Genomic DNA, 16,277 nt, shown 5'->3' with positions numbered 1-16,277 from the left:
AAAGGAGTAGTCTCCTTTGACCAGAGAGAATTGTGACCCTCTGCCTCCCTTATATTTCCCCTAGGGCTATGATAGGTCACTGAATTTAATCAAGAAACATTTATTGGGCTTCTTTGCAAGCTTGAATGTTTCTGGCAAAGATATGCTAGTAGCTAGTATATCCTTAGATCAAGAGTACCCTGAGGGTGAGGCTGTTTCCTCCTGCAGGATGATGAGCTCGGTTCCTTCATCTATTTCGAAAGACCACAGCTCCCCCACCAACCTGGGTGCTGCCCTCTTTATGCTTCTTTCTTTGCACACTCAAGCTTGGGAGGGTTGACTTCTGTGCTGCTGCACTCTCCTGTTTCCAAGGACACTGTGAACACACCAACACGCTTGCCTATTCTTATCATGTGTTTGCCACTCCAAGTTCTTCCTAAGAAAAATCAAGAAATATGCCATTCCCCACCCCCTTATGGCTGCTATACTCATGACATGTTGTTACTCTGAAATAGAGCTGGTGGAAAACTTGGGATATAGGTTGGAGTGGTGAAGATGACAGCAGGTTAGGCCTCCTTTCACTCTTGCTACCTAGGGGCTTTCATCTTCCCAGCCTGCCTGTCTTTCACTGGCCTTTTTTGGAGAGCATCAGGTTCTGTCAGTGGCCTCTTGCTATGTGCTGGGAAACAACTGTCTCTTGCCCTGAAGTGCTCAGTTTTCCCAAGGCTGATGATATGGGTAGCCATATCTTGACATAATTTAAAAAAAAGTAGTTCCCTAATGTTGCTTAAAATGATTGTTTTCTTAATTTTGCATCCCCTTCCTTCTTTATCATTCTTATCCATAACTTCAAGATCCTTTCCTCATTTTCACAGAGGACATTGGCTCAGGCTAACTTTCCTCCTCAACCCTGGCCATTCTCCTGTACTGTGGTATGGATCATTCATGAAAATGATCTATCCAGCATCTTTGTTTAAGGGTTGTTTGCCTTCTTCAACATCAGTGACATATTCTTTATACACTCCAGGCTGCAAATACATGATCATACCCTAGATCATCAACCATAAATGCACCACCTCTGAAGTCTTCTATTTTAGTAGCTCTCTTTCAAACTGTCTTATTCCTTCCCCGTAACATAACAGTCCCTACTTTTATATCTCATGATGACCTCTTGGCCTGTCATCTTTCTTCCATTGTTCAGAGTCCTCCTGTCTCCCCTGCCCTTCATACGTTGGATGGCAGGGAGCTCAATGGCCCTCTCTCCAGTACTCCTGTCCTGATGTACCCTGCTGACAGCTGGGTGAAAGCTGTTCCCAGACTGCTAAGTGTCTCTAGAGAAACAGCACAGCTGTGTACTTCTGTACACATCTTTACTCCTTCTCTCTGTATCCAAAGAAGAGGGTTCCTTTTCTCAAGACCTTTTCTGCTTTGCTCTTATTCCCAAATGTCCCTCCTTTAAAGGATCACCCTTTAATTTTCTCTCAACTAGTTCTCCTCTCCCTATGAGGCAGGTAATATTATTATCTCCCTTTTGCAGACGAAGAAACAAATTCAGAGAGAACTCCAAGATTGTCCCACGGTCCTCCCAACCTGTAAGTGGCTAAGCCAAGAATCAAACCCAGGTCTTTTCCTCTCCCAGTGTCACATTTTTTTTCTCCTCTGCAAAGTTTACCCACATCCTCTTGACCACCTTACCTTCCACCTAACTGCTGTCTATTCCTCTCCATAAACTTCTGTCTTGATGCACTCAGAATCATGGCAGTTCATTTCAGTCTCCACCATTCCGAGGCATTAACATCAATTGACTAAAGCCTATGCCTCCTCTAAAAGGTAAAGTCCATGAGAGCAAGAACCACACTGTGCTCATCATAGAATCCCCAGGACCCGAGGAAGGGAATTGCCTTTGTTAAAGTACTCATCAACTTCCAGCATATTACTTAGTCAAATCCTCATTCTCCTTGACCCATTAGAGGACTGAAACCTGCCAACCACTCCAACCTTCTTAGAACAGTCTCCTCCCTTGGCTTTGGTGAGGCCATTCTGTCCTTGTTTTCCTCCTGCCTCCCTGATTCCTACACACAAATTCCACCTTTAGAAACCTCTTCCCTCTCCCTACCTCTCTTCATCCCCGTGTCTCTACTCAGGTCCAGGCTACCATTGTCTCTAGTGTCACAGCCTCCAGGCTTGTTTCCCTCTAATCCACACTCTACTGTGACTGCAGAGTGACCACTGTGAATCACAAGTGTGGTTTTGCCACTTCCCTGCTTCAGAGTCTTCAGTAGCTGCCTGGAGTTAAAAACTCAAACTTCTTATCATGACAGATAAGGCCTTTTATCATCTGGCCTCTACTTATCCGCCCTCTGACCCACCCTCACTTCCCACCAGACCCCCGTGCTCCCTCTGTGGGGGCCGCTGTGGACTTTCTGATCTCTATGCATGCCTCTGTGGCTCACCATGCTGTTTCTCTGGCCTAGCGTGCCTTTTTTCTTTCCATCTCCTTCGTCTCCTGCAAACACCTTACCTTATCCTTCAAACACAAGCCAGATTCACCTTCTCTGTGAAGTGTTCCATGTCAGTGATTGCCCTTCCTATATGTTTCCACAGAATTTTGTTCATAAAGCTATCTTTGACCATTACATGCCTTTACAGCTTGCTAGATTGGGACCTCTCTCAGGGGAGAAACCAATTTTTTTCTTTCTTTTCAAGTGTGTGGCTAACATGACATATATATACTAGATGTCTGGTGAATGAATGAATGAACGAATGAAAATTACATTCGCAGAAAGAAGGGGAGAAAATTGAGAAACCAGTGACAGAAGCTTATTTTGAAGTTGGTTACTGTGGAACTCTGGATGAATAGCCAGTTTTCAGAATATGCCTAGTAGATTCTCAAAGATGACTGTAGACAGCCAAAGCCAACATACAGCAGGGATGGATCACTTGCACATTTACCTACGTGATAGTGAGAGTTGGTTAGTAGGGCCTACGAGCCATGGAGAGTCAGGCAGGAAGCTCCCTATGTGAAGGCGGGGGCTGGAGCTTCTCACTGGAGACCTGGTGTTGTGCCCGTTGGAAGACAGTTGCCAGGTGCTGCCTGATTTCCTTGGTCCTGGCCCCATAGATGATGGGATTGACCAGACATGGAAGCAGCAAGTAGAAGACACTGAGCAGGTTGTGCACATCCTGGGAGGCAGTGCGGGCCACGCGGTAGACAATGGATGAGGACATGGTGGACGAGTAGACGGTGAAGATGACCAGCAGGTGGGAGCCACAGGTGTTCAGGGCCTTGGAACGTGCTCTGCCTGATGAAATTCGAAAGGCAGCATGGATGATGCGGGAGTAGGAGGCTCCTAGCAGCAGCATGTCCAGGACTCTGTTGAAGATGCGGACAGTGAGCCCCACAGTCTTGTTTAGGGAGATATCCCCACAGGAGAGCTTCATTAGGGCCATGTGCTCACAGGCAAAGTGGTGGATCACGTCCGAGCGGCAGAAACGAACCCTGGAGGCCAGCCCCACCACTGGAGCAACGATGCAAGTGCTCCTGGTAGCTGCTGCCCCCAGCAGGCCAGCCAGCATCTGGCCTGTCATTATCTCTGGGTAGCGGAGAGGGTAGCAGATAGCGACATAGCGGTCCAGGGCCATGACCAAGAGGATGTTGCAGTCAAAGACAATGAGGAAGTAGATGCAGAACATCTGGACCAGACAGTGAGCCAGGGAGATGCGGCTGAATCGGAAGGAGAAGCTGAGCAGCATGGCAGGCACCACGGTGGTGGCGGCACAGATGTTGACAGCCAGGAGCAGAGCTATGAGCAGGTACATGGGCTGGTGCAGGCTTCTCTGGGCCACCACCGTGTGGATGACCAGGGCATTGGCAGAGACGATCACCAGGTAGATGCTGAGGAAGGGCAGCACCAGGAGGGCTCGGGACTCCTTCAGCCCCGGGAAGCCCAGCAGGATGAAGCTGGTATAGGACAGGTTGGAGCTGCTGTTGGTCCATGATGACATCTTCTCTGGGGAATGGGATGGGGAGAAAAGAGGAGCAGGAGGCCTGGTTTCTGCACCTATTAGGGCTTGCCCCAGCTTTCCTAGGCTTTGAACTTCATGAATCTCCAATATCCCTAGAGAAAAAAATGACTAAAGCTCATTATTTAATGAGATATGCATCAGTGGATAAATCTTTGTATTTCAAATAAATTCTTCAGGGTAGATATTAGATGTAGAATTATTGTATCATATAATATGAACATTTATGAAGCTGCAAGCCCATTTCCAAGAAAGTTGTCTGTCTTGTCACTGGTGCTTGTACTAAATTGCCTTGAGTAAAAAAAAAAAAATATTTAATGCTTTGATGGCTGAAAAATACTGCCTCATTTTAACTTGCATGTTGTCTTTTAGTTGTGGCATGTGGGATTTAGTTCCCACATGTGAATTTTCTACTCCTATCTTTTGCCCATGTACTACTAGGGATTGTTTCTCCTAGCAGTTTAAATATTAAAACCATTGTTTCCCCTTTTATCCATTGAAACAGATTTTCCAAATCTTGTTAGTATTGTTTTAAAAATATTTATTTGTTTATTTATTTAGGTTGTGCTGGGTCTTAGTTGCTGCATTTGGTGTTTTTAGTTGTGGCCTGTGGGATTTAGTTCCCTGACCAGGGATTGAACCTGGGACCACTGCATTGGGAGTGTAGAATCTTAGCCACTGGACCACCGGGGAAGTCCCTTGTTAGTATTTTTATCTTATTTATGATATTAAGTCTAAGAGTTTTAAATTTATAAAATTAAATCTATCAACACCTCTTTGTGAGTTCTCTTCTTGATTTATTAGAATGAGCCTCATTCAAAGATCAAAAAAACAGTATACTATATTTTGTTCTTTTTTATTAAGTTTTGATATACATGAAATTCACTTTGCTATGTGACATTAAGTCATGATCTAAGTTGATATTTTTCTCTCAGGTAGCTAAATAATTGTTCTTGTTTCATTTCCTACACTGCTTTGTATTACAATCTTTATCCTGGATTAAGTTCTTACATGTGAAGTGGTTGTTTTATAGGTAGTGATATTCTGTTTGTTCTTGTGCCAATGCCATGTTATTTTATATTTTTAAAATTTATTTATTAATTTTTAAAAGTGTACCATGCTATTTAAAAAATAAAGCTCTATTGAGATATAATTCACATACACACCTTGACGTGTACAATTCAATGGTTTTTAGTAAATTCACAAAGTTGTGCGACCATTACCACAATCAACATTGTCATCACCCCAAATAGAAACCTGGTATCCCTCTTTTTTCCCAACCCCTTCAGCCCTATGTAACCAATCACTAATCTATTTTCTGAGTCAGCGAATGTGCCTACTTTGAACAGTTGATATTAATGGAATCATACAATATGTGCTCTTTTATGGCTGTTTTTTCTCAGCGTAATGTTTTTAAGGTTCATCCATGCTATAACATGTATCAGTATGCCATTCTTTTTTAATGAATGAATAATATTCCATAGTATGGCTATATCACTTTTTAATCAATCCACTCATCAGCTGATAGACATTTGGGCTGTTTCCACATTTGGGGTAATATGAATAAAGCTCTCTGAAAACTCATGTACAAGCTTTTGTGTAAACATGTTTTCATTTCTCTTGGAAATACCTAGGAGTGGAATTGTGGAACCACCACAATTGAGGAACTACCAGATTGTTTTCCAAGGCGACTGCACCATTTTAAATTCATACCAACAATGGATGAGTGTTCCATTTTATCCATATCCTCGCTAATACTTATTACCTGTCTTTATTATTCTAGCTATCCTAGTGGTTTTGATTTGTGTTTTTCTTTTACTTTTGTTTTGGCTTTGTGGTGCAGCATGTGAGACCTTAGTTGCCTGACCAGGGATCCAGGCAGCACCTCTTGCTTTTAAAGCAGAGTTTTAATCACTGGACCAAGGAAAATCCCTGGTTTGTGTTTTTCTGAGGGTTGACAGTGTCGAGCATCTTTTCATGTGCATATTGACCATATGTATTTCTTTTAAGAAGTGTCTATTCAAATTCTTTGCCCATTTTTAATTGAATTGTCTTTTATTACTAAGTTGTAAGAGAGTACTAAGAAAGGCAATCCCAAAGAATGCTCAAACTACTGCACAATTGCACTCATCTCACACGCTAGTAAAGTAATGCTCAAAATTCTCCAAGCCAGGCTTCAGCAATACGTGAACCGTGAACTTCCAGATGTTCAAGCTGGTTTTAGAAAAGGCAGAGGAACCAGAGATCAAATTGCCAACATCCGCTTGATCATCGAAAAAGCAAGAGAGTTCCAGGAAAACATCTATTTCTGCTTTATTGACTACGCCAAAGCCTTCGACTGTGTGGATGACAATAAACTGTGGAAAATTCTGAAAGAGATGGGAATACCAGACCACCTGACCCACCTCTTGAGAAATCTGTATGCAGGTCAGGAAGCAACAGTTAGAACTGGACATGGAACAACAGACTGGTTCCAAATAGGAAAAGGAGTATGTCAAGGCTGTATATTGTCACCTTGCTTATTTAACTTATATGCAGAGTACATCATGCAAAAGGCTGGGCTAGATGAAGCACAAGCTGGAATCAAGATTGCTGGGAGAAATATCAATAACTTCAGATATGCAGATGACACTACCTTTATGGCAGAAACTGAAGAGAAACTAAAAAGCCTCTTGATGAAAGTGAAAGAGGAGAGTGAAAAAGTTGGCTTAAAGCTTAATATTCAGAAAACTAAGATCATGGCATCTGGTCCCATCACCTCATGGGAAATAGATGGGGAGACAGTGGAAACAGTGTCAGACTTTATTTTTTTGGGCTCCAAAAATCACTGCAGATGGTGACTGCAGCCATGAAATTAAAAGACGCTTACTCCTTGGAAGGAAGTTATGACCAACCTAGATAGCATATTAAAAAGCACAGACATTACTTTGTCAACAAAGGTCCATCTGGTCAAGGCTATGGTTTTTCCAGTGGTCATGTATGGATGTGAGAGTTGGATTATGAAGAAAGCTGAGCACCGAAAAATTTGATGCTTTTGAACTGTGGTATTGGAGAAGACTCTTGAGAGTCCCTTGGACTGCAAGGAGATCCAACCAGTCCATCCTGAAGGAGATAAGTCCTGGGTGTTCATTGGAAGGACTGATGCTGAAGCTGAAACTCTAATACTTTGGCCACCTCATGCGAAGAGTTGACTCTTTGGAAAAGACCCTGATGCTGGGAGGGGTTGGGGGCAGGAGGAGAAGGGGACGACAGAGGATGAGATGGCTGGATGGCATCACCAACTTGATGGGCATGAGTTTGAGCAAACTCCAGTAGTTTGTGATGGACAGGGAGGCCTGGCGTGCTGTGATTCATGGGTTCGCAAAGAGTTGGACACGACTGAGTGACTGAACTGACTGAACTGACTAAAGAGAGTACTGTATTATATTGATTACTATAACGTCAGCATTTATTTTAATTTCTAATAAAACTTATCTCTACAAGTACTTTTGTTAAATTTTTTTGTTATTCTTGTTTCACTCTCCCAACCTTTGTAATCATTTTTCCAATTTCTAAAAATACTCCCATTGTGCACTTTAAAAATTGGAATTTCATTAAACCTATGAATTAATCTGCAGAGGACTGATAATATTGACAATATTTAGTCTTTCCATCTAGTATCAAATATGGTATTCTAAGTCTTCAAGTCTTGATTTGTGTCTCTTAGCAGTTTTCTAAGTGTTAGTTGTATAGGTCTGTGACGGCAGGAATTCTGTCCACTTCAATCACAATTATATATAGTCCAGGAACCTAATACAAAACCTGACATTAGGAGACAGTAAGTATTGGTTGAATAATGAATGGGTCTCCCATGTTTCTTGTTAAGTTTATTGGTAAAATCCTAGGTATTTTGCAATTTGTTATCATTGAGAATATACTTTTCTACTGTATTTTTTGAATTGGCAACAATCTTATATAGAAATTTACTGATTTTGTCCATTTATCTTATATACTGCTACTTAAAAAACCCCCTTATTAGTTAAAAATATTTCAGTCAATTTTATTGGATATTTTAAGGGAGAATTGGGCTTCCCAGGTGGTGTTAGTGGTAAGGAATCCACCTTCCAATTCAGGAAACACAAGAGACGCAGGTTCCATCTTTGGGTCAGGAAGATCCGATGGAGAAGAAATGGCAACCCACTCCAGTATTATTGCCTGGGAAATCCCTTGGACAGAGGAGCCTCGTGGGCAACAGTCCATGGGGTCACAAAGAGTCAGACATGATTGAGTGACTGGACATACACACACAAGGGAGAATTATTTTTTTCTTTAAAAAAAATAATAATTGGACTTTCATTTCTGTTTCACACCTTATTTCAGAAACCAGAACTTCTACAATAATGTTAAAAAGTAAAGAAAAGGTGTATTTATTTTCCCTCAATTTTATTAAAGCTTCTGTTTCTATGTTAACTATGATGTTGCTTGTTGGTTTGAGATAGGTGTTATTTTCATGTTAATGAAGTATCTTCCTGCTTATAGTTTTTAATAATGAAAAAAATTGACAGTCTGTATTTAATGTTTTCAAATGCTTTTTTGGCATCAATAATAATGGGCCAATGCTTTTAAAATTTGACCCATTGGCAAGTAGATAAAATACATAGTGATTATATTTTTAAATACTACTGAAATTGATTTACTAGTATTTTATTTAGAATAGACCTATAGGTTTTTTTTTTTTTTTTTTGGAACTATCTTTATCTCTTTATGAGGTTTTGGTATCACAGTTATGCCGGCTTCATGATGAATTGATTCAGTTTCCTTTTTAAATTCTATTTCTAGAATAGTTTTTATAACACAGTAATTATTCATTCCTTGAGTTTGGGGGGAAAAAAATCTCACGAATAAAGCAATTTGGGCACAGACGTTTTAGGATGATAGTTATTTAGTAACATGTTTTGATTTCTTCAGGGGCTTCCCTTGTGGCTCAGAGGGTAAAGCGTCTGCCTGCAATGTGGGAGACCTGGGTTTGATTCCTGGTTGGGAAGATCCCCTGGAGAAGGAAATAGCAACCCACTCCAGTATTCTTGCCTGGACTTCCTTTCACTTTTCTTTCTTTCTGATTTCTTTTATGGCAACCAGTCTACTCAGGTTTTTAATCTCTTCTTAAGTAACTTGGAAAATTACATTCTTCTGGTGATTTGCCCATTTCACAAATAATTTAAAGTCATTAGCATAGACTCCTACAGGGTGCTTCGCATTTCAGTAGGGTGATTAAATACCCTAACCCAAAGAATGAATCTGTAAACTGATGATATTTTGAGTCACACTCATGTAGCTCATGTTGTTCAGTCACTCAGTCATGTCTGACTCTGCGAACCCATGGACTGCAGCACACCAGGCTGCCCAGTCCTTCATCTCCATAGCTATTGTAGCTTATCTCAAATCACACTATGGAGTAAGAACTATCATCCTTTAGGGCGTGTGTGGAAACAAATACAGAGACTCACTGAAATACTCAGTGACACACACCGGGATGCATGAACATACCCTCTTTTGGAGATATGGTTCCACATAGACTGAATCTCATAACAGAGGCTCCTATTCTCATTGCTGATTGCACTCACTGCTGGGCAACAGCCTCATTAACATCAAAACACAGAAGGTGAGGATTAGAGCCTCAGAAAGGAAGGCCATCAGAAAGGGAAGATTATACCAATACAGTATACTAACGCATATATATGGAATTTAGAAAGATGGTAATGATAACCCTATTTGCAAGACAGAAAAAGAGACACAGATGTATAGAACAGAATTTTGGACTCTATGGGAGAAGGCGAAGGTGGGATGATCTGAGAGAACAGCATCGAAACATGTATATTATCAAGTGTGAAGCAGATCGCCAGTCCAGGTTGGATGCATGAGACAAGTGCTCTGGGCTGGTGCACTGGGATGACCCAGAGGGATGGGATGGGGAGGGAGGTGGGAGGGGGGTTCAGGATGGGGAACACATGTAAATCCATGGCTGATTCATGTCAATGTATGGCAAAAACCACTACAATATTATAAAGTAATTAGCCTCCAACTAATAAAAATTAATGAAAAAAAAATAAAGAAAGGGAAGATTTACTATTTGCATCCAAGGGACTTAAAAGGAAGATGGGAACTGCCAACTTCCCAGTACCTGGGGGCAGCGACCTCTAACTATCCAGTCCTGGGCAGATGTGCCCCTCCTCCCATCCCCTTTCTGGGCCTCTGTGACCTAAAAGAACATTGAGAATCATGAATTCACAGCCACACACAGCGGAAGCCTATAGGGCTCATCTTGTGTATTGTTCACCTCCTTCCCTGACATGAGTGTCCTCAGCCTGCATGGCTGCACATCAAGATGCTTCCTATTGTATCTCAGGCCGTTGGTCCCATGAGTGGGTTGTTCACCTAGTCATCAGGCTTGAAACCTCTCTTTGTGTAGTGTTACCCCTTTGGTCCCAGCTGTGTACTCTGTTAACTCTGAGGGATAGTTTTTTTCTTGAGGTTGCTTTGATAGGAAGGAGCAGAAGAAAAACAAACACGTTTTTGAGGCCCTACCATGGTCTGTTTTCTGTTTTGTATTCTCACATACAGTTTCCACCTCATTTAGTAGCCACAGTGTCTAGTAGGCAGTTTTTACAATTGACAGTCAGAGGTATGAAGCCATCATTCTTTCTTTCATTCAACATACTTTGTGATGTTTATCACGTACCAGGCACTCTGTGAGGCACGGGTGCTTCATGGGTGTATGAGATGTGGTTTCAGTGCCCAAGAAGCTTGGAGTCCAATAAGGGGAGAAACAGAGAGCTGTGGAGCCCAGGAAGATGTCTAACTCAGCCTCTGGGGCAGGGAAATCTCCCCAGAAGAGAGGCCATCTAACCTGAGAGTTGGAATTTGGTGGGGGGGGGCAGTGGGGTGCAAATAGCCTAATAACATCAAGTCCAGAATTGGCGGGGGTGGGATTAGAATTCCAAAGCCCAGGTGCCTCTCACAGTCACCACACCTCAAGGGAGACACCTGGGCTTGGTGAGAGTCCTGTGGAAGAAAATGATAAGAAAAAAGAAGATGGCAGAGTAGAAATGAGGATGAATTAAACTCCAGCTGATTTTCCACTATTGATGAGACTCAGTTTCAAAAAGGAAGTCTCCAGATTAGGTTTAGAAAAAGGTTCCCTTTGGGGACTTCCCTGACAGTCCAGTGGTTAAGAATCTGCCTTCCAATGCAGAAGACTCGGGTTTGATCTCTGGGGGAGGCGGAGGGAACTAAGATCCAATATGCTGCGGGGCAACTAAGCCCACGTGCGCTGCAGCTATTGATCCCCCCAGGCCAGAACTACAGAGCCTATGAGCTCTGGAGCCCACATGCTATATCTAGAGGGAAACCTGCATGCCGCAATAAAGTTCCTGCCTACTGTAGCTAAGACCCCACACAGCCCAAAATAAATTAATAAATTAAAAAGAAAACAACTGGTTTTCTGGGGGAATAAGAAAAAGAAAAGGATTTCCTTCTGAGAAGACCTGGAGCTGGGGTGGGGGGATGTTGATGTGTTCCGGGGTAGTCGTGTGATTGTCCAGAGACAGGCGATGACAGCCAGGGGTGTGAGGCCCAGCTGTCACCCTTCCCTGTGCCAGCCCTGCTTGTCCCCACTCCTGCCACCCTTTCCCTGGTCAGAGCCTCCAGGGAAGACCCCACAGCCCCCCTGGCCTGCCCCCAGAGGTGACACTCACCCAGCACAGTCGGGCAGAAGCGGAGAGAAGCAGTGGGGCTCCTACAGTGCAACTATATGTACCCCTACTCCTCTCCCCGGGAGCCCTGGCTCCGGCTCAGCCAATGGGCAGTACCCTCTGACTACTCCCCGGTGTCCGAGGGCCTCCATGGGGCCAGCTTGGAGCCCGGTCTCCTGACATCCAGGCCAGGCCCTTCCTGTTGATCTGGGCTGCCCATGGTCCCTGCTCTGGAGCTAAGAGGTGTAACTCCCCACAAACAGGGGGAATTCTGTCCTCACACCCCAAACTCAGGCTTCAACCCACCCCAGGGTGGCTCTGCCAAAGCAGGTCAGGGAGTGGATGCAGGATGCTGGTCAGTCCGGCAAGCAGGCTCTACGTCAGCGATGGGGAGTCAAGAGTCCGAAGAAGTGCAACTTGTATTGAGCACCTATTATATGCTCCTGGTAGGCTTTTTAAAGGATAGATGATACTTAGATGATGTTTATGGGAGATAGGGAGAAACTGGAAGCAGGTGTAGAGGTTGGAAGAGGGCCTGCTGAAGTAAGAAGATTATACTGCATTTAGAAGGGGACCATGTAGTGACTTGAGGGTACCTATCCAAGGTCACTCAACAGACCTGTGGCAATGCTGGGCTGGGTCATCTGACCCAGATATAGCTCTTTCCACCTCACCTCATCTCTGGTCACTGCTCTGGCCCAGTCAGGGAAGGCTTGATGGAGGAGGGGACATTTGAACCAGATCTGGAAGATCTGGAAGCAGCCACAGAGGCAGAGAGGAGGAGAGAATGGTGATGATGGTGGGCATGGTTGATCCCAAAGCCTCAGACATGGGGGCGAGGGCCGGAGCTGATCAAGGAGGTGTGGTCTGGAGCCCAGGAGCATCTCCCCCACCTTGGCTTGTTCACCACTGTAGGAGGGAGCTGGCAGCAGGGCAGTCAGAGGTGGCCAGAGGGTGGGGGGCAGCCAGGGCTGGGGGGCTTTCAGAGTAGTGGGGGCCCTCTGAATCCTGCTCACCCCCAGGCCCAGGTGGGAGGTGTGCCAAGAGGAGGGGTTCCTCACTCTACTGAGTGGACCTCCTGTGCCCCCCCACTTGGGCTCTCCTGTCCCCTGACTGGGCTCCCCCATTTGTCCATGACTCTCCTGAGGGGCAGGGCCCAGGCCTGAGGCAGGAGCCCAGGCAAGTCTGTCTCCCCCAGGACTGGCAGCTCCTGCAGGACGCAGAGCTGGGTCAGTGCACACTGTGGCCAGCGCCGCCCTGGCTGAGCTGTTTGCTTGCTGTTCTTGAGCCTTCGTGTTAATGTCCGAGGGCTGCCATACAAACTGCTGCTAACTGGAAACTGACTTAAAACAGTAGAAACCGCCTTAAAACAGTGGAAACCTGTCTCCCTCTGGTTCTGGAGGGCAGAGGTCTTAAGCCCAGGTGTGGGCTGGGCCATGCTTCTGGTGTTTCCTCGGCTTGTTCTCCCAGCTCTGCCTTCGTCTTCACACAGGTCTTCTCGTCTGTCTTCGCTGTTGGATCAGCACCCACCTGGTTAATCTGGGATGATCTCATATGAAGATCCCTAATCCAATCACATCTGCAAAGATCTTTTTCCCAAATAATGTCACATTCTTAGGTTCCAAGGGTTAGGGCCTAGGCCTTTTGGGGGGGCCAATATTCAACAGTGTCTGTATGTGGGGTTCAAAAGAACGAGAGACGAATGTTGAGGGTGGCCTTGGCCTGGCCAGGCTCTGGGTGCAGGGGGGTGCAGCAAGGGAGGGGTGCGTGTGACACCCAGGATGGGGGAGGCCGGGTGCCCTCAGGGAGCCTTTCTGGTCTGGAGCAGCTACTCAGAAAGGTGAGAACTTAGTCCTGTGTGTGGAGCAGGGCTAAGCCACAAAGGCTTCCTGGAGGAGATGAGCTTCCAGCCTTGGCTTAGAAAAGAGAGACCAGCTGGCGGGAGCGGGTGGGGAGTAGGGTGAGCAGTACAGGCTGAGGAGGTACCACTCAAGTGTCCTTTCCACTTGGGAAGCTCCCATCACTCCCCCTCTTAGGTCTGGACTTTCTGGGGCAGGCTTGCGGTCCCCCTCAGCCTGGGACACCCTCCTGTGGGGACAACATTGAGTGATAGGGTGCGATGTTGCATCTGCACAGCACGGGCGGGGTCCAAGGGAACAGGGGCCTCCGGGGCCCTGCACATCGTCACCGGGATGCCACACCAGAGGCAGCACAACGTGGCCTCCCCTGGCCCCACTGCTCCCCACCCTCCTGTGCCCTGCCGGTTCCTGCTCTCCATCCCCTTTCTCAGGAAGTCCACCTCTCAACTCGGGTCACTTACAGGACATGGCCCTGCTTGTCCTGCTCCCTCACTCCCCTTCATCTATTCCATCCCGAGTCTGGCCAATTCCACCTGCAGTCTCCTCTCTGCTCTGACTTCTGAAGCCTATTCGCAGGTCTTCTTTAAGCTTCATGCTTGACCGAGCTCCACCACCCCCTCCAGCCCCACTCCAGCACTGCTGCCAGAAGGATCATTTGAGAAAGCAGGCCTGGCCTTGTCACCCTGGCCAAGGTTCTCTGCGGAGACTCGGGACCGCCGGCCTGGTAAAGTCCAGGCTTCCTCATTGTCTTTCAAAGCATTCACCCCCACCCCTCCCGGAGGGGCCAGTGCCCTCCAGCAAGGACAAACTGCTTGCACCTTATTGCCCACCCCTCTGCCGGGCCTGTCCTTCCTTTCCTAAGTGTTATTTGGGCTGCTGTCTAGTCTCGGCTTGCTCTAGGCCCTCAGGTGTCACCTGCTGCAGGAAGCCCTCCCTGATTGCTCTTGCCCTAGATGCTTTGAGTTTCTGCAGTGTGAGGAATCACGAGCCTGTGACTTACCCTGTGTCCCATTGTGAAGGCCAGGCTGACCTGGGACCCCTAGTAGCCTCCCACCTCCCACCCAGGACTCTGCAGCACTTGTCCACTGTCTCTACTCCCTCCCACTTTCTTGGGGACCCCATGGTACCCCAGCCCTAAACTCTCCTCTCCAGATTTCTCTCCTAGTGGAGGGGGTCAGGGTTCCCGGTACCTCTCCCATGAGACTTGAAGCCCCATCAGCCTGGCCTGTGAAAGCCTGCTGGTGGCTCCAGTGGGCTCCCTTTGAATGGCAGGAGCATCCTGCACATGGGATATTTGGGGAGGAGTCTGTCTAGGACGTCTGGGCAGGGCTCCTCAAAACTTCTAACCTGTGTCTTTCTCCCCAACCCCAACTGCAAAGCCAGCTTATGGGCGCCTGAGGCCTTGGTGTGTGGGCACCAATGGGAGATGGAGGCAGCATGGAGAAGCAAGTCCAGAAGCTTGATATCTGATACAGGTGCCAGCCGGTGCCCTTGAGCCTATTTTCCCTTCCATGAAAGGTGGGTGCTGTACTGGGTGACCTCTTATGGCCTTTCCCCTCATAGATCAAACTTCCGATGTTCCTAACAAGCTTCAAGCGATTATAGTTTAGAAAGTTTTTAAAAAAAATTATTTTATTGAAGTATAGTTGATTTGCAGTGTTGTGCTAATTTCTGCTTACAACAAAGTGATGCAGTTATATGCACACACACACACACACATATATATATTCATTTATTTTCTAATTGAAAATTTTATTTTATTAAACGTTTTTATTTTATATTGGAACATAGTTGATTAACAATGTTGTGTTAGTTTCAGGTTGCAGCAAAGCTATATAATACATGTATCTACTCTTTTTCATTGACTCAATGGACATGAGTTTGAGCAAAGTCCAGGAGACAGTGAAGGACTGGGAAGCCTGGCATGCAGTCCATGGGACTGCAGAGTCAGACAGGACTCAGTGGCTGAACAATAACAACTTTTTTGAATTCTTTTCCCATTTAAGTTATTACAGAATATTGAGCAGCTTTCCCCTGTGCTATAAGCAGGTCCTTATTGGCTATCCATTTTATTTTTTTTAAATTTTATTTGTTTATTTATTCTTGGCTGTGCTGGGTCTTCACTGCTGTGCAGGCTTTTCTCTCGTTGTGGCAGGTGGGGGCTACTCGCTAGTGTGGTGCACCGGCTTCTCACTGAGGGGGCTTCTCGGTGCAGGGCATGGGCTCTAGGGCAGCCGGCCTCAGTAGTTGAGGCACGTGGGCTAAGTTGTGGCTCAGGGGCTTAGTTGCTCTGCGGCATTCACGATCTTCCTGGATCAGGGATCAAACCTGTGTCTGACTTACTTCACTTAGAATGATAATATGATAATCTCCAGGTCGATCCAGGTTGCTGCAAATTGCATTATTTAATTTCTTTAAATTATTGGCTGAATAATATTCCATTGTATATATGTAACACATCTTTATCTGTCCCTCTGTCAATGGGCATTTGGGTTGCTTCCATGTCTTGGCTATTGTAAACAGTGCTGCAGTGAATATTGGGTACATGTATCCTTTTGAGCAATGTTTTTCTCCAGAGATATGCCCAGGAGTGGGATTGCTGGATTGTGGTAGCTCTCTCTATTTTTAGCTTTTTGAGGAACCTCTGTAGCTTTTTCTGTAATGGCTGCACCAATTTACATTCTCA

At 45.5% G+C, this 16,277-nt stretch overlaps 1 protein-coding gene across 1 annotated transcript; it reads right to left on the bottom strand.

Moving 5' to 3' along the window:
* Positions 1-2,979: 2,979 nt before the first annotated feature.
* On the bottom strand, positions 2,980-3,984 carry LOC122449319 (olfactory receptor 52K1-like). Its single transcript, XM_043480842.1, has one exon. The coding sequence runs from the start codon at positions 3,982-3,984 to the stop codon at positions 2,980-2,982; it is 1,005 nt and encodes a 334-aa protein (XP_043336777.1).
* Positions 3,985-16,277: the final 12,293 nt, after the last annotated feature.

This window comes from Cervus canadensis, chromosome 11 (assembly GCF_019320065.1).
Source record: "Cervus canadensis isolate Bull #8, Minnesota chromosome 11, ASM1932006v1, whole genome shotgun sequence".
NCBI lineage: Eukaryota > Metazoa > Chordata > Mammalia > Artiodactyla > Cervidae > Cervus > Cervus canadensis.
This window is presented reverse-complemented; position numbering and strand designations above follow the sequence as displayed.

What these genes read in the sequence shown, in the direction of transcription:
- LOC122449319 (XM_043480842.1), bottom strand. Translation starts at nt 3,984, where the DNA reads ATGTCATCATGGACCAACAGCAGCTCCAACCTGTCCTATACCAGCTTC.